Source organism: Triplophysa dalaica, chromosome 3 (assembly GCF_015846415.1).
Source record: "Triplophysa dalaica isolate WHDGS20190420 chromosome 3, ASM1584641v1, whole genome shotgun sequence".
Lineage (NCBI taxonomy): Eukaryota > Metazoa > Chordata > Actinopteri > Cypriniformes > Nemacheilidae > Triplophysa > Triplophysa dalaica.
In genome coordinates this window covers 3,664,852-3,683,362 of record NC_079544.1, presented here as the reverse complement: position 1 = coordinate 3,683,362, position 18,511 = coordinate 3,664,852, and the positions used below count along the sequence as shown (strand labels likewise).

The following is an 18,511-nucleotide window of genomic DNA, read 5'->3' as shown; positions in this document are numbered from 1 at the left end:
TGTTTGTAATTTGCTCTGTTTGTATCATTTGCCTATTGGAAGTCTGTATTCTTACAAAGAGTTGAAATTGACACATTCATGTAACAAAATAACTGAACATAATAATACACACAATGATCTCTGACTTTAGCATCAAGCAGCTGTTACCACATGTTTTATTATATTTGGGGCTGAATAGATTGTGGTTTTGATTATGGTTTGTATTACAGGTTTAATGTAAAAACATCTATTAGGTTTTTGTACGACGTGTTTCATGTTTTGTATCACTGGGCTCCAACTCTCAGAGCACAGTAATATAGAGCTGAATCTGACAGAGTCACATCATTAATATTGAGTTCAGTGGATGTGTCTGATGCTGTTGCTTTAAATCGTTGATCTGAAGAATTTTCAGCACTTAATGATCGAGCACCTTTATACGCTAAATACAGAAGTTCACTGTGAGAAAACTTTCTGTACCAATAAAGTCGAACATCACTGCTGGTTGAACTATATAAACAGCTCAGTTGTATATTTTCTTTTTCTTTTACGGATTGTAGTCCCTTTATCTGGCTCGATTTTGTCCCCAGTCACCAAACCTGTGAACAATTAACACAAAATAATACAATTTACTTTAGCAAAGTTGGAAAATACTAATTATATTGCAACAACAGTACAAAATCAATGAAACTCTGAAATAATTACGTTTTTGTATTCAGTTATTTGTAAATCTTTGATTCTATAAACAATACCTGTTGTCATGATAAGAATCAGTAAACAGCATTCATTCATGTTAAGTAAGATGATCTCTGTGTCGAGTCTTTCAGATCTGTGTTTGTGTGTCAGACACTGTAAGTCACTGAAGTTCACATATGAAGACACACATCAACTTCCTGTTCTGCTCCTATTGGTCATCATGAGGGTCAAACTGATCACAAAGGTTTTATTAATATTTATTACATGATTCAAAGTGTTCTGTCAGTCTGAATGTATTCTCAAATTGTGTTGCTTTCTTATTTATGAACACATTAAACAGTCAGTTTGATTTTGCATGTTGGAGTCTGCATCAATGTAACATAAGAATTTCATTACATGAGGATTGTCCTCCTGCGCTGTTTGTTGTCTCTGTATTATTCATTAATGTCTTGAGTTTTGTATAAGTCAGAGTTTTGTTTTCTGTTTTGCTCTCCTTGGTCGAGTTTTTTATAGAAGTGTTTTGTTAAAGCTGTTGTGTGTGTCTGGTTCCTGTTCAGGTTTCTGGCTTACACATACTAACCTGACAGCTAACTCATATTCAATAAGTGCATGTAAAAGATTTAAGCCGTGTGCAGTTTACAATGAGTTTCAGGATCTGCATCTGACTTTTAACTTTGTGTCATTAAGAATAAGCATAAGAAATGAGCTGACGGTACCAGCTGATAATTAGATGTATAACTGAATGATAATATAAGTTCTGCACTCACTCTCTTTGCTCTTTTGACAGATACCGTTGTGTTCATCCTGATCCTCCCCAGCACCGTCAGGTCAGACCCTGTCTATACATCCAGGGGTAGGCTCTCCCTTTGCCGTCATTTTCAGGCAGGAACAGAATCTGTAAGCCTACAATAACCCTATAGAGCAACTCAATAACAGCTCACATTTTAAAAGTCTGCTTCGATAACCAAAATGCAAAGTTTTACCAAAGTTTAACAATACAATAACAATAAATGAATGCTTGTGTTTGCTGTGTTTTGAGTTTATTTAATTTGAATGAACATAGTGTAATATTGATGTATATTTAATGTAGTATAATACATTGTTGTTGTTAAATGTAATTGTCATTTTAAAACCTGTTTTGATTTGATTGTCCCACAATTCTCTTGAAATGTATCTGCCCCAAACCCTGGTTCAGTAGCACCATCTTCTGGTAATATACAGCTATTGATAATATTTCACAAGCTTTCACACCTCAGTAATGAGCACAATAAATCCAGGAGCTCTTCTGGGATACTGACGGTACCACTGATGATTATTAGCAGAGGAATAACTGAAGGAGAACTGAACACTTGAATCTCCTAAAACAAACTCTTCAGATCTGTCATTGTGTTCTCAGTGCGTTAAGCATCGCTCTCTCTCTTTCTCGCCCACCCTGAGAGCCGCCATTGCATCGCCAGCGTGCATGAAACGGGTAAAACCTGACTTGTGTTGCACGAAACAAATCAAAACACTTTAACAATATTTCTAGTGTACATTTCTATCATTTTTGTGTCTTTAATTTGTGGAAAAACTGCCCAGGTTTCGTTTTACGGATAGGCACCGCGACGGTCTCCTTCCTTTGGGTCCTTATGAGAGACCGTGTTTTTTTTTTTGGCATCCAATAATTAATTGTTTTTTTGCGACCAATAACATAAAAACATGCATTTAGGGAGTTGCCATCAGCCATTAAAATAAAAAAATAAATCTATCTGTGGTTTTTATTGCTGTAAACTTTTTTCCTCAACGGTCTGGCAGTGGACCTCAATGTTAAAACAAGGTGGCCAGCCCATTAGCCAATCAAATGTAAGAAGGCGGGAGTTACTGTTTACAGGGCCAGCGTGCTGACCAATCAAATCAAAGAAGACAGCTTAGTTTCGACTGCGCAGTTATGTTAGATGCTAAACTTTCACTATTTTACCGTTTTTTAACAAAATAACTGTTAAGTGGTAGAATCCATGCAAACTACAAAACACCGTTTTGAATGAGAATATGTAATTTACTTGATTAATTTAATGTACACATGCCTCATTATTTCAGGTTCTAATTGAGAAATGCAACCGTTACATTTCAAGGTAAGAATGAAATTAAGAGAAATAAATGTTAATGTTATTTAAATTCATGCATTTGGCATAGTCGCTTTTATCCAAAGTGACTAACATTGTATTATTATACTTACACATGTTTTTAACTAAAAGGGGACAACCTCGATGACGTATGATGGAGACAAATGTGACTTGCGGAGGGCGCAGCTCTTGTGTGGTCTGTGCTCAAGATATGAAGGGACATTTCACGTAAAAGTAATGAAAGCCATTAAATTGTTATCACAATACTTCAAATGTAAGGTTTTTGTGTTTTTATACGACTTTCCCCCATCCCATGCCCTCTGCAGATCCTCCACAATACAAACCCTCTGGGACTTGAATAAGTGGATAGTCGGCTACCCAGCACAATGGATGCAGACAGCCTTCAATAACTTTGGGGTTTTGCTTTGTACAGTAAATTTCAGTACCAGTAAATTAATTTTCGTATTTTATCTCGTATATTAATTACATAAGATGGCAGAAATGGAGATGAGGGAGTGGAGGGCCTCTCTCAAAACAGGCATTGCTGACAGAAGATCTCTGGCTCTTGCGTAGGTATCACGCGTCATCTTTGTAAGGATATTCAGCACTTGACATACAAGAGGTAGGCCTATGTGTTACATATGTTCTCATCATTATAAACATTCTGAAAAGCCAATCCAAGTAAAATGCTTTCTCATTGTAAACTACAGGACAATGGAGGAGGTGAAAAGAGGAGGAATTGTTTCTCTCATCAGTGATTCCGAAATCCAGGTATGTATATTCATCTGGAGCACCAGAAGTCTTCCCAGTTGGCCCCACTGATAGTACAAAGGAATGGAGGGCCCGTCCCTTGAACATGGACAGAGCTGGTGTATTGTGGTATGTTGCGAGGGTGTGTTGGGCTGCTCTTGACAAAGAAGTCCAGGGCCACTTTTTAGTCCTAGTCAAGCCCCTGTATGTATCATAACATTTTAGAGGATAAAAAAATATGTATAGTATAGATTGCTGATACAATTTGCTCTTCAGGACATCTTCCAGGGGATCCATCAAGGCTCCGTAAAACCCACATGGAACCAGTGGTGACAATACAAGGCTGGAAAGTCATCTCAGTACCCCAAACGTTTCATCCTGCATTGTCGGCGCATATGGAGGACCTCCTAGCAAAAATAAGCAATGTTCCGTTGGAGGGCAAGAAGAAATAATTGCAAGAAAACATTCAGCTGGTTTTTAATTAACTGATTCCCGAGATACATTTATTTAGTAAAAAGAGGGGTACTATTGTATATTACTATTACATAATTACTAGACGTTGTGAAATTTACATAACTTTTTTTTGCCAAACAGCTCAGCATTCTGTTACTGAGAAGAACCGAAGGGTTCAGTACATTTTGGGCAGAGAAGTCATATCTTGTGGAGTGTGTCATTTAAATCACCAGATAGATTCTTCAACACAGCAAGAGAAGTGATTTCTGAGTCTTCAAACTTTTCTTTTGTTCTCCGACATTATTCATTTTACATTTTTAAGGTTTATTGGTGTCAAGTTTTGACATACTGTCTATGTTTTGCAGAAATCCTTTGCCTACCTTTTGACTGCAACAACGTTTAAAGGGATAGTTCACCCAAAGATGAAAATTCTGTCATAATTTTTGTCAGATCAAACCTGTATGACTCTCTATCTTCTGCAGAACACAATAGAAGGTATTTAGAAGAATGTAGGTGACCGGCGTTGTTCCATTGTCCCATTGTCCGTTTTGCCACTTTCCTCAAAATATCTTATTTTGTGTTCTGCGAAAGAGATAAGTCATACTGCTTTGAAATGAGTAAAGAGTGTGAGTAAAGATTACAGACTTTTCTTTTTTTGTGAACTTTTCATTTAAGGCAGGGCTGCCAAAATTACTGTAGGGCAGGTGTCCTGCAGAGTTTTGATCCAACCTGCCTCAAAACACCTGCCTGCAAGTTCCTGCTGGGCTTAATGAGACCTTGATTAGCTGCTTCAGATGTGTTTGACACTGGCCCTCCAGGACCGAACCTGTGGACCCTTGCTTCAAGGTAGGTATCAAATTGACTAAACTTACTTAAACATTATGTTGTTATTATGTATTATACTTGAGTAAACGCAAACCTTATTATACTAAGACATACATGATATGTACCAATCCCACCTTTTTTTTGTTGTGTAGTTGGGGAATGACTGTTGGGCATCTGAGATATCAGCTGACATCTAATTGCTGTAAGGACATCTTCGGACCCCCTTCTGTCATGATGTCCATATGGTCTTCCAGGAAACCCAATCCGGGCAAGGCACTCAAACTTTTGTCATGAAATAGCGATTGATATGAAGTCTTACACAAGCACTTAATATTAACAGTAAATATCTATTAAACCTTATAATACAATACCAAGACATACATGATCTGTAATAATCCTGTCAGGTCTCGGGTCTGATCACATGTTTCTTTTTTTTCTTGTTTGTCTCTGTGTTTGTGTTTTTGTCGAGCACACAGAGTTGTTTTAACAGCTCGCTATGTGCTTGAGGTCGACCCCTTCCCATTGTGGTCCCAGTTATTACTTCACACTCTGCCATTAGATATCCTATTCAGCTTTCTGTGTTTTTCTGTCCTGTGCCTGACGGTTTTGGGAAAAAAAATAGTGCTGACTGCCATAGTTAACCCAATGTAGTCTTGTCTTATAAAGTATTAGTCTTACCTGTATCTCATCTTGTTTCGTTCAGGCTCCAGTGTCTTTTGTTGCATGCCAGTTTTGCCTTCAGTTTTCTCCCCTGGCTTTCCTCTCTCTGGGACACTTTGTGGATCTCTGAGTTCTCAGCTATTCAGCATCTATCACAGTTCTGCAGCAGACTTCAGTCAAGCAGTGGATTATATCTCTCCCAGAGACGGTTTCGTCTGTATTCCCGAGTGGATTATATCTCTCCCTTGCACTGTGTCTACACCGGACCCGACATGCACGACGTCTTGCCGTGCCGCATTCAATGTGGACAATATTTGGAATTTATAAGGGGTTCTGATGCGTTTGTAATGTCTTTTGTCGTGTCCGGTGTAGACATGGTGCTAGTGGGTTTCGTCACTCCCCAGAGCAGGTCCATCTCAGCCAGGAGGCACTCTCAGTCAAGCTGTTCTTCCCCCCGGAGCGTCCCAGTCCCACGCTGACAGCCCCAGCCTCGTCACCTCTCTCCCCCGACCTGGCCGAGTGCTTGAGCCTGTTGCCCCAGTCCAGAACTGTCTTGTGCTATTTGTGACTTTGCACTGTCTGTTTATTTAATAAATCTTGTGTACGCTGCATCTGGATCCGGTCTCGTTCATGAATAATCCCACATTTTTGTTTGTGTGTTTGGGGAATGACTGCTGGGCATATCAGCTGACATCCAACTGTTATCTTTTTTGACAATTTTTCTCAACTACCTAAATCTTATTGAGTTTTCTTTACTTGTCATGGTTGCATTTGGCTTGTTAAATGTGGTCATGAAGACTAAAACAGAATAATTTTACCAAATGTTGCAACGGTGGATACTTGACAATATAGACTATATAGTTAACACTCTGAAATATACATCCTTTTGACGGCCATGCTAGAAATATGCAGTGGTCTTAAATATTTTGATTATCTTTAATAAGCATCAATATGCACATTTTGTTTCCACTGTTTCGTCTGAATGCTATGTAGCAAGTGCCATACACAAACGCCACCCCTGTCATTATGGTAAACTTGCTTCCTTTAGTGAAGGTCTTACCCCTGGTAATTCTTTATTAACAGCTACAGTGTTGTTGTCTTAATGATTTATGTATGTTGTTACAAAGTGAGGTTAATTGTGGAAGTTGTACTTTGCTGGTTTCCGTTGGAGCTATAAATGTTAAATGTTTTATATAACACATAAATTATGCTCCTGTAGAAAAAAAAACACTTTAATCTGTCTGACTCTGGAGAAACAATTACTAAACCAAATTAATAACACTGTCACTAGATACATTCAGATTTTTGTGCTCTATTTAAACACGATGTTTGTAAGAATCTAAGCAATTTTCAGTTCTTAGACATCATCCACTACCGTAGTAGAACAATATTGTATTTTTTATTTTGTTGAACACTATAATAAGATAGTTTGAAGGATTTGGGAAAAGTCTGGGGCACCATTGACTACCATTTAATTGATCTTACTATGGTAGTGAATGATGTTTCTATAACAACATGCGAGGAACGTGATTGGTCGAGAAGGCTCAATCTCGAAAACACAAAATGGCGGATGAAACGGCCGTTGGATCAAGTTTTGTATGAATGACTGTACGTTTTATTTTTACTTTCAACAACTTCTGATTTTTAAATATGTGATTAGTTATTGCAAAACGCTCTCTGTCTTTATTAAATAAAATATTCTTCCGTAACGCTTACATTAAATCTGTTTCTCTGAGCTGTTTTCGTGTTGAGACGCTGCATCCGAAGTCATGGCGTTCGGCTGTTATTTGTTATACTAAAATAGCGCATTTGTCAACTTTTTGTTGTCAATAAAGTTAAGATTGAACACATTGCTCTATTGACACTTGAGACCTGCTAGCTCAAGGGCACAAACGTTCTAAACATGACGTAACAATGAACATCAGCATCATCGGCATCTTTCAGCTCCCATATAAACAGTTCACACACTTGGTTTGCTCACTCGCTTAAAGTTAACTTACAGCACGATATTAACAGTTATTATGGGGCAGATATTTGGTAAAAGCGACGAAGCTCACCGCTTCGACGACCATGTGTACAACCAAGGTACAGACGAGGAGATGGATATTTTTTGGGCGACGGCTCCTTCGATCGCATATGCGATTTGCGACGAAGACCCAGATGAAGATTTATTTTGGTCTTCAAAACTCAAACCGTCTATCATAGATACTTCTCGTGAACCATACGAAGAGGTTGATTTCTTTTGGAAATATACACCTGGCCCGCCGACAATTAATATGAGATTTGAAGGCGTCGAAGCGGTGGATTTATTTTGGTCTTCAAGAGCAGGTCAAGATAAGAGAGATCAGACTCCCGAAGTAGTCGCTTTGCCAGCTGACAGACATGGGGATGGTAAGTAATATAATTAACGTTACTTTATGTACACTTCCATTCAAATGTTGAGGGTTACCTCACTTATCCATGTTTTCCAGTCGTGCAGTTTTTTGAGGTTTCACCGAGAGATGCTTTTAAACGTTATATTAACTCCTGTCCTTGTGTGGATCATGATATGCCCCATGCCATCCAATGCCCAATTTACAAAGCGCCAAAAACGAATATCTTTGTCTTTAAAACTAAAGCATACAAAGTCAAGAGATATTTTACACAAGTGTCCCTAAACTTTTGAATACAAATGTAGTGAAGGATGATGACAACAAATGTAATGGTTTATGAACGTAAAACAATCTGTAAAGCCTGGATGTGGTCATTTATTGCTAAGGTTAAGGTTTTCACCTTATATTATTATAATTATTTAAGAATGCTTGTGAAAAGTTTAATGTTAAACATGTGCTGATGAATGAACAGGTCCTCTTGTTTAGAATCTGAGTGAAATTTGTACTATAATACTCTCCTTTCATTGTACAATATCCTGCTATCAATAGGATTGATTAGTAATGTAGGTGTTCATTATTTCATGAATAATTCTTTGCTTTTTTTCGCATTCGACTCTACAGACGAGATTCCAGGACAGAATATCCCTCAAGAGCTTCTGGAAAATCTGGAAACTCTTACCCCCGAGTCTTCGGTCAGTCAGTCTGAGGAGAGGCTGGAGGACAGTGAGATACCCAGTGTGGTCATTCAGGGTAAACTTCCACAATCCAAACATTATCATACACACTCGCACACACACACATACATACATGTACACAATTTTGATCTAATTCGTCTCTACAGATGAGATTCCAGTACAGGATGTCACTCGTGAACTCCTGGAAACTCTTACCAGTGAGTCTTCGGTCATTCAGTCCGTGGAGACACAGGAGGACAAAAAGAAGTCCAGTGCGTGCATTCAGGGTAAATTTACTTCCATAATCATACACACATACACGTACACAATTTTGATCTAATTCGTCTCTACAGATGAGATTCCAGTACAGGATGTCACTCGTGAACTTCTGGAAACTCTTACCAGTGAGTCTTCGGTCATACAGTCCGTGGAGAAGCAGGAGGACAAAAAGAAGTCCAGTGCGGTCATTCAGGGTAAATTTACTTCCATAATCCCAACATAATCATTCACATACACACACACACACACACACACTCTTTGATCTGATTCATCTCTACAGATGAGATTCCAGGACAGGATGTCTTTCCAGAGCTTTTGGAAAATCTGGAAACTTTTCCCAATGAGTCTTCGGTCAGTCAGTCTGAGGAGAAGCTTGAAGACAAAAAGAAGTCCAGTGTGGTCCTTCAGGGTAAATTTACTTCCATAATCACATATATATATATATATATATATATATATATATATATATATATATATATATATACACACTTTTGATCTAATTCGTCTCTACAGATGAGATTCCAGAACGGGATGCCTTTCAAGAGCTTTTGAAAGATCTAGAAACTTATTTCAGTGATTCTTCAACATCAGAGGAAGATGACTCCGTGATCATTCAGGGTAAATTTGCTTCAGTAATCCCAACACATACACGTACAGTACACACTTCTGTTCAGATGTAACCATAATAAGTATATATAAAGACAAATGCTGTTGAAACAGTTTTGGGTTAAGTATTACTACTGCTTGGTGTTTTATATCAACTTAATTTCTCTTTTAACAGAAATCAATGGCGAGAAGTATGAGATCAGAGACCTGCTGGGTAAAGGCGGTTTTGGATGTGTCTTTGAAGGGACCCGTGTTAAGGATGGCTTGAAGGTTTGAAGCTTCTTTTCTAGTGCTCATCTTTTTAACATCCTTTTTTTATCAAACCTTAATTTATCCTATGTAAGTCCATGACTTTAGTGCTCCATCCATTGAAATCTGACCGAATTTAATGTTGTAAATGTATTCTAGTACAGTTCTGTTCAGAATGAATGCTTACACAAATCCATTTTTTTTATTTTGCTGATCAGGTGGCAGTGAAATGTGTTCAGAAGACCCGGGATGTGATCAAGCAATACATCAACATTGTAAGTAGCTTTTGATATAAGTTTTATATATGTACAAACTTAATTTTGTTTGAGACTGATCTAAATCCTTGTTTGTTTAGCCACCTTCATGTATTCATGATTCATTTTTCTTTCTTCTAGCCGGGTCATGATGATCCCCTCCCATGTGAGGTGGGTCTTCAGATACTTGCTTGTGAGGGAAAAAATGTTCCTGTGATCGTCCAGTTTCTGGACTGGCAGGAGTTTTTGAAGGACTACCTCATAGTCCTGGAGCGCCCTTCTCCCTGTGAGGACATTCTCCATTTCATGGATCGCACAGGAGGCACCGTCACAGAGAACATAGCTCAGTTAATCTTGAGGCAAGCGACAGAAGCGGCTGAAATCTGCTGCCAGCGGGGGGTTTTCCACAGGGACATAAAACTCGAAAACCTTCTGATAAACCCGATCACACTGGAGGTCAAATTAATCGACTTCGGGTGCGGCGATCTTTTTAAACTATCAGCCTACAGAGAGTATATGGGTATGTTTTTTCACTTTCCATTATGAACAGCAGTTTACACAAATGCTAAGATGATATTTTCACATCATATTTTTTGCATGCCAATCTGTTTTCTTCAGGCACACGACAATACGTCTGCCCCGAATATTATAAAAGGGGCTACTACTACGCCAAGTCGGCGACGGTTTACTCCCTCGGGGTGGTGTTGTATGCCATGCTGTGCGGGAATTATCCCGGTGTTCTAAGCCTCAGACTGATCAAAGAGAAGACATGGAGCAAAGACGGCTTGACTGAAGGTGAGATCTTCATCTGGTCAACTTAAGTTCTGAATGATAGAAAACAGAACCAGTGGTTTGATAAAAGAATTGAATAAGATGACGAGCATTTGTGAAGTTTAAAGTGACATTCAGATGAATTCACAGTTTAAGGTAATAATCGTCTCTTCTGTCTTTCTGAACAGAATGCTGCAGTTTGATTCGAGTCTGTCTACAGGAGGATCCAGAAGAGCGTATCGATCTGGAAAAGATCAGAGACCACAAGTGGTTTCCGGTACTGAGCTGTTTATACACCTGACACCCAGAAAAAAAAGGGATTTGAATTTTGTTGTTGGTTTATTCTAAAATGTGGAAGTTGGCAAGTCAGTGTATGTCAATATAATATATCTACACAACACACCACTTACATTAATGTTCATTTCAGCCCAATGATCCCGCAGACGGCCTTCTTACTCCAGAAACTTCGGTCCGTCCGTCTGAAGAGGAAACTGAGGATGATGAGAAGTCCAGTGTGTTCATTCAGCGTGAGTTTACTTTCATTACTCCAACATATAAAACTGATCTACTCTGAGTCCTTGGTTCTGATTGGTCAGTAGCTGTTTTATTCATAGAACAATTCTGTGCATCACTACTAACCTCAGCAATGTAAACATTCTGTTATTTATTTTTGTGAATGTAATAACATATTCAGCAACAAAATTCTTGTTTATTTCGTTTTTTTTTTTAAACAACTATATATTTTACATGGTGAACAAATATTGTTAAAATGGTTTTAGCTTAAGTACGGCTAATCTTTGGTAATTCATGTATTTATCTTTTACCAGAAATCAATGGCCGGCAGTATGAGATCACCAGGAAGCTGCATGAAGGCGTTTTTGGAACCATCTTTGAAGGGACCCGAGCTCAGGATGGCTTTAAGGTTTGATTTTTTTCACTCGTTTTTTTTCTATCTTGTGCTCATCTTTTTACCATCTCCCCCTTTCCTTTCAAACCTTAATGTATCCTAAATCCATGACTTTAGTGCTTGATTTATTTAAACCCGACCAAACATCCTCTTTAATGTTGTAAATGTATTGTAGTACATTTCTGTTCAGAATAAATGCTTACACAACTCCATTTTTTGTCGATCAGGTTGTAGTAAAAGTTGTTGAGAAGACCAAGGATATAATCGAGGATTATATCAACATTGTAAGTATCTTGTGCTGTTATTTGAATGAAAATATCTTCATAGTCTTTAAGGACAGACTTAAGTTTGAGACTGAGCTAAATCCTTGTTTGTTGATCCACCTTCATCTATTCTTGGTAAAAAAAAATCTTTCTTCTAGCCGGGTCATCCTGAACCCCTCCCACGTCAGTTGGGTCTTCATACGCTTGCCTGTGAGGGAGAAAATGTTCCTGTGATCGTCCAGTTTCTGGACTGGCAGGACTATTCGGACCACTACCTCATGGTCCTGGAGCGCCCTTCTCCCTGTGAGGACGTGAACAGTTTTGTGAAGCGCAGAGGAGGCAGCATCAAAGAGAACGTAGCTCGGTTTATCTTGCGGCAAGCTATCGAAGCGGCTGAAATCTGCTGCCAGCGGGGGGTTTTCCACAGGGACATAAAACTTGAAAACCTTCTGATAAACCCGATCACCCTGGAGGTCAAAATAATCGACTTCGGATGTGCCGATCTTCTTAAAGAATCAGCCTACACCGAATATATGGGTATGTTCTATTACTTTCCTTTATGAACAGCAGTTTACACAAATACTAAGATGATATTTTGAGAAGCTCTTTTCTCAGTTTTGAGACATCACATTTTTTGTATTCAAATCTGTTTTCTTCAGGCACAGAAAACTACATCTGCCCTGAATTCCTTGAAACGGGCGAGTACCATGCCAAGCCGGCGACGGTTTACTCACTTGGGATGCTGTTGTATGCAGTGGTGTGCGGGAAATTTCCAGGCTCCCTGAACCTGGACCGCATCGCTGAGAAGATCTGGTACAAAGATGGCTTGACTAAAAGTGAGATCTTCATCTGGTCAACTACAGTTCTAAATGTGGTTTGATAAAAGAATTGAATTGGATGATGAATGAGAGCATGTGTGAAGGTTAAAGTGACATGTTTTAATCGTCTCTTCTGTCTTTCTTAACAGGATGCTGCGATTTGATTCAAGCCTGTCTACAAGAGAATCCAGAAGAGCGTATTGAGCTGGCAAAGATCCTTGACCACAAGTGGTTTCAGGTACTGGGTGGGGGGAATGGCGCGTCATGGGTGGGGGGAATGGCGCGTCATGGGAGGGGGGAATGGGAGGGGGGAACGGCGCGTCATGGGAGGGGGAACGGCGCGTCATGGGAGGGGGGAAAGGCGCGTCATGGGAGGTGGGAATGGCGCGTCATGGGAGGTGGGAATGGCGCGTCATGGGAGGGGGGAATGGCGCGTCATGGGAGGGGGCAATGGCGAATCTTAAACTAAAAAAAAGTCTTGCTGTTAACTCTTGACAAGTTGGTGAATGTACACCGGTCTGTTACTGTGGGCACATTTCCACTAGGGGTGGCACGGTTCACAAAACCCACAGTATGGTTCGTATCAAGGTTTTAGGGTAACGGTTTTCGGTTCTGTTTCGGTTCTTGTTGTTATTTTTTCTTTTAATCTTTAACACTCCAGAAATATCCTGCAGCATATGATATAGAATATTAGCTTATTTATCCACAATTTAGGATATAGTATTAACATTTTTGTAATGTAATCATGCACTAACTGAATTTGACTTGACTTTAAGCACATTTTTGGGACCATCTTTGAGTAAAAGCTAGGTGAGTTTTTATACAGCAAGAGAGAAGATATTGATGATGACATGCGTTTCGTTTATTTGGCAAAAAAAAGAGAATGTGTACCGTTATCTCTACAGGAACTTGTACCTTTTAAGCAAACAAAGATTGAAATTAACTTGCATTTATCAAACTTCCAACATCCGTGTAGCTCTTACAAAAAAAATATTTTAATAGAAAAGAGAGGAACTCTACAAGCTCTGTCTTTTAAACAAGTCAAAATACTTTAAACATAAATATATAATATAATGTAATAACATAATATAATGAGGCTATAACAATAGCAAAGGCCATAATCTCAAAGTCAACCATAAGTTTAACCATCTTAACACAAAAACAGTATAAACAATGCTTCCATTCCCTGAGAGTGAGGATACATTTCTTTCACTTGAAATTAAAGTGCAGTATTTGGAAACTAGACATTAAAGTGCCACTGTATATATTTAAATATTTAAAACAACAAAAAGGCTGGATATCAAAATTGATATAAATTGTTGCATAAAAAAACACTCCTCTGTCACTTAATTTTCATATTCTTCTGCAAGAATATCAGTTAGTTCACATTTTCTGCCAAGAGGCGAGACCTAGTTGCAGTTACTATGTCCCCAGCCGTTGAGAAAACACGTTCCCTTGCCACAGATGTACCTTAGACAGTGAGGTTACGTTGGTCTTCATCCACAGAGAGGCAGCCTGTGGCCTTGTATGAGGTGATCTCTTCATGAATGATATCTTACAAACGCTTTGTTCTTCTTTCCTCTGTTTTATAAAAATCTGCAAATAGATTTGTCATAGCAGATTTGTTCTGGGGAGGAGAGGTCTCTGATGGCCCTGGCTCCGCTCCTGAGGATGAACTGAGCGCTGGGGCTTCACTGCTTTGACCCTGATTAGTATATGACAATATAGACATTTTGTAAATGTTGATAACAACAAATAGCTCTCTTGGCAGCAAAATATTATTCTCTACTGGACGGTGGGAAATAGAAAAATATTACAAAGGCACAAACAGATTATATATGCTTGGTTTAGTCAAAAAAATAAAATAAAACTGCAATTATCATTAGGATAAAAAACTAAAAAATTATAAAATATTAAATAAATCAAATTTAAGTTAGATACAAAAAACAAACACAATACCTGCTTCTCAATGTTTACAATGTCCGTGGTTAGATCATCGTAGATTTTCTGAACACAGGCTTCTTCCAGGTAAAGCAGGGACTTTAATCTTGGATCAAGTGCTGTGGCTCTGTGCAGATTATCCTGAACACCAGGGTCATTGTATCTGCTTTTAAGGTCTTTAGTGATGGCTGCCTTAGCTTCTTTGATTGTGGTACTGTCCTCTGCACTTACTGTCATGGATTTCAGTATCATGTTCTGCAGTGGGATAATCATTGAAACTCAGGGGGATGTTTCTGTGCTCATGAGGGTGATTACATTCTTCAGAGGTTTGAGAATATTAATGAGACCCTCTGCCAGTTTTGTCTCACTTTCAGTTAACAATGCAATGTCCTTGATTTTCTTCTTCATATCCTTGTCCATCACGGCAGAGTAGATGGCAGCCTGTTGCTCCACATAACGTTCTAACATGTCATATGTGGAGTTCCAACAAATTGTTACGTCGGGAATTAATTTGTGAACAGGCAATCTGTGGCCCAAGTCCCGCTGCTAAATCGAGAGCATTCACTATATTTTTAGTATTATCTGTAGTAACAGGAATTATGCTATTTACCCTCTCCAGTTTCCATTTCGCCACCGCGTCTTTCAGCATTTCAGAGAGATGCTCACTGGTATGACTTTCATAAATGGGGCGTGTTTTGCAAAACGCATTTTCTCATTTCCCACTCCGAAGTAATATGGTGAGCAGTCACCATGAGGAAACTTTCAGTGGCCCTGGAGGTCCATCCATCTGTAATGAGAGCTACGTGGGCTTTGTTGGACAATTTGTTTTCAATTTCTCATCGTGTCTCGTCATACAGTTTGGGAATTACAGTGGTGCCGAAGTCTCGGCGAGAGGGAATATTATACCGTGGCACCAGTACATTCATCAGCTGAAGAAATCCTTCCCACTCAATCACTCTGCACGGTTGCATATCTTTTGCTATAAACATCCCTAATGCTTTAGTTGTGGCTATTGCCCTGTCCGAATTATCCCTGAGAGGTTGCTTAAATGCTGCGGACAGTAGAAGTTGTTTCCTAACCGGCTCTCTCCTGTTTGTGCTTATCGACACATTGGCGTGATGTCTTCTCAAATGAACTGTCATACTAGAAGTGTTGCCATTAGCATATTGAATGCATTTTGCACAATGCTTAAACACATTCGTAGTTCTAGCTACTGTTTTATTTCCGTTGTCATCGTAAGTAACATGAAATCCAAAATGTTCCCACACACCGGATTTGAACGAAGCTGGTGCACCCGCCAACTCCGGGCAGCCTTCATTATCTCCTCCATTTGCCATTTCTGCAGCACTCCTTACTCCACTTTTACTGTCTATGTTTGTTCGCGCGAAACTGTCTGAGGGCGAAAATGTCTGAGCACGGGGCTACATTGCGCATGCGTCGAACCGTTCTATGCACACACGAACCTAGCCGAGATGAGCGAACCGAACGGGTCGGGTGTCTTTTCATGTACCGTGCCACCCCTAATTTCCGTGCCACCCCTAATTTCCATGCCTTTAAACTTGCTGAATTAAAGTTCTAAAAAAATTGATGGAATGACAACTTATAAGCTACTTAAGCGTTTAATGTATTCAATCAAACAGAAAAGTTGCACACTTTGATATAAGCCTTTTTTATGAGACTTTTTAGCCCATAAGTAACCAGTCTACTTAATGAGCAAAACTCACTCACAGCCTATGTTCACTTGTAAAAATATTACAATGATGTACAGCAAGTTAATTTAGGAAACCTTTTTAAGAAATTCAGGAATATGTAAATTGAACATAAAACACCTGAACAGCAGTGAAACATGGCTTGCACATCTCTTAACTCATTCCCAACCAGCCTATTTTTTTAAAGTTGCCCGCCTAAGCCAGCGTTTTTTTACATTTTCATCTAACTTTAATGGCTCACAGAATTTGTCTGTAAAGAATATATGGACAAACATATGTCAAATGAAAGAACAGAGTCTCAGCTTTTAAACAAAAGAAACCGTATTCTTCTATCTTCATTTGTTCGTTTTTTATCACTCCGTAAATCTGGGAAAAATGCATTACTTTGATTTAACAGCTAAGATAATTAGCGTTTTTTGTCAAAGACTCTGCGCTCATAAAAAAAAATAAACGTTCCAATTCAGTATGGGTACCACTATGGGTACTTCATTTTCCGCTCCTCGTTCACTCTTCGCTTCTTCCTTGCTCACTCTTCGCTCCGCGTTTGCTCTGAGGCAAAAATGTGTGTCTAAGTGTCGCTTTAGTGTCATTTTTATATTTTTTTGTTAAATATCACCTCTGCACAAAGCTAAACTATTGTTGATAAATTATGTTAAAACATACACAGTCAATAATATATATATCTTTTTTTTCTAAACCAACACGTTACAGCAAACGAAGAAATAAGTTAAAACGCCAACCGAAATATATACCTATCTAGCTCTTTGCAGAACGTGCAACTAATGTACATGCAAGGTATGTAGCCAGGTTGTGCAATGTTCGCAAAAAAATGCATGCCTTCAATTCTCCTTTGGTAAGTGGATGGCGATAGCATTTTGTAAGTTATATAAAAATTACACTGTGTCGACTCGCCATAACATCTGTATGTTATATGTATACGCTGCAACTGTGCGACAGTGACACGCAACAAGAGATCGTACAATGATACTGCATTCGATTTTCATTGTAATTAGTAAGAGTTAAGCATTTATTGTTGACACACAGCGTTAATTGACAGTATTACCAACATTCAGATTTTCTTTCTTTTTTTGAGTTAAACACTTTATTATGTTTCTTAGAAAATTTCTAAAAATGTTATTTTAGAAAATCGTTCTTTCTATCTGTAGTTTGCAACTGTGCATTACATATAAAAACACTGCAATATGGGCTCGTGATGGAGCGCAGCGGAGCTCTCTTGGAGTGGAGAAAATGTAGATGCTCCAGATTTATAAAAAAAAAACAGCTTCTCGCTCAGGTCAAAATTACATCACTCCGCTCTCTTATACACTCCTGCTCCGCTCACATACTCTGCTTTACAACCTTTAATGCATTTAAATGTGACCAAATTTCTGTACTAGTGCGTAAAGTATGAATCGTTAGCACTGATGTTATTATATTATGTCTTTATGTGGCCATCGGTCTGCGCAGTGGAGTCAAACAACCTTTCTACCCTTGAACTGGCCCTCTCCTACCAAACTCACAGCGCTCTTTGTTTGACAGATGTTTTGGTCCTCAGTCATTATAACTCTGGTGTCTGTGTTCATGGAGAAATACTCACCTGCACATTATCATTGCTTGTGGCCGAGAGAGTGTTGTGTTTGGCGGGACAGAAAGGCGCTGCTGCTGTAGGAGCAGCAGTGTAGTTTTTGTGGGAGAAAGCAGAGACTTCGGCATCAATCTTTTGTAAATCGTCATTTTTCTCCTCAGATGTAGCAGCGTTTCTTTGTTTTATTTCCCTGCGGCTTTAGCTTCATTTTGCTGCTACCACACACTGACACTCTTGCTATGGGCAGTTCTAATTCTACTAATTCCGCTACTGCTTTAACTTTCTCTAACTGGTGTCGAAATTGTCTAGTGCATGTACGGTGCTGATGGAATGGTCCACTCTAATCTATAGTGATGATTACTTAGGGCTCTACTTGGCCGCTGTAATGGTTTATTGGTTAAGTCCACACCTTCCTTTTTGGGCCCCTAGTAGCTCGGGGCCCCATGCGATTGCCTACCTTGGCATAATAGCTAAATCCGACCCTGGATTAAATGCGCGTTGAGTTGTTGGAAACAGTTGTCATAATGATGATGTTAAGTATATTTGTGCATGTAAAACCCCCTCAACATTTGTGTTGAATTCAGAAGTTTAATGTTAGACGTATTAATAATTAAATCATCC

The 18,511-nt window shown here is 39.0% G+C and overlaps 1 protein-coding gene and 2 long non-coding RNA genes across 8 annotated transcripts; 2 read left to right on the top strand and 1 right to left on the bottom strand.

The window, feature by feature from the left end:
* Window positions 1-145: 145 nt before the first annotated feature.
* LOC130418451 (uncharacterized) lies at window positions 146-2,077 on the bottom strand. The gene is made up of 4 exons (XR_008906342.1): window positions 1,924-2,077; window positions 1,440-1,586; window positions 729-835; window positions 146-575 (listed from the first exon to the last, which is right to left on the bottom strand). It is a non-coding gene; the product is annotated as an uncharacterized LOC130418451 (long non-coding RNA).
* A 493-nt stretch (window positions 2,078-2,570) lies between these two features.
* LOC130418450 (uncharacterized) lies at window positions 2,571-6,071 on the top strand. 6 transcript variants are annotated; one of them, XR_008906341.1, is made up of 8 exons: window positions 2,571-2,783; window positions 2,907-3,008; window positions 3,101-3,222; window positions 3,313-3,396; window positions 3,485-3,545; window positions 3,801-4,236; window positions 4,343-4,823; window positions 4,955-6,071. It is a non-coding gene; the product is annotated as an uncharacterized LOC130418450 (long non-coding RNA). The 6 variants fall into 6 exon arrangements; XR_008906338.1 differs by having other exon boundaries at window positions 3,101-3,396; window positions 4,343-4,472; window positions 4,653-4,823; XR_008906339.1 differs by having other exon boundaries at window positions 3,101-3,396; window positions 4,343-4,486; window positions 4,653-4,823.
* Window positions 6,072-6,988: 917 nt separating this feature from the next.
* LOC130415964 (uncharacterized) lies at window positions 6,989-14,202 on the top strand. The gene is made up of 18 exons (XM_056742007.1): window positions 6,989-7,853; window positions 8,456-8,584; window positions 8,676-8,795; window positions 8,862-8,981; window positions 9,068-9,196; window positions 9,301-9,405; window positions 9,569-9,663; window positions 9,861-9,917; window positions 10,038-10,416; window positions 10,515-10,691; window positions 10,856-10,944; window positions 11,095-11,194; window positions 11,495-11,589; window positions 11,802-11,858; window positions 11,996-12,374; window positions 12,497-12,673; window positions 12,805-13,053; window positions 14,162-14,202. The coding sequence occupies exons 1-18, from the start codon at window positions 7,484-7,486 to the stop codon at window positions 14,200-14,202; spliced, it is 2,868 nt and encodes a 955-aa protein (XP_056597985.1). The 5' UTR covers window positions 6,989-7,483.
* Window positions 14,203-18,511: the final 4,309 nt, after the last annotated feature.

Excerpts from the sequence above, each read along its gene's own strand:
- LOC130415964 (XM_056742007.1), top strand. The coding sequence starts at position 7,484 with ATGGGGCAGATATTTGGTAAAAGCGACGAAGCTCACCGCTTCGACGAC. Across the intron at positions 8,585-8,675 it reads ACCCAGTGTGGTCATTCAGG|ATGAGATTCCAGTACAGGAT; the intron begins GTAAACTTCCAC and ends TCGTCTCTACAG. Across the intron at positions 13,054-14,161 it reads GGAATGGCGCGTCATGGGAG|AGAGGCAGCCTGTGGCCTTG; the intron begins GTGGGAATGGCG and ends CTTCATCCACAG.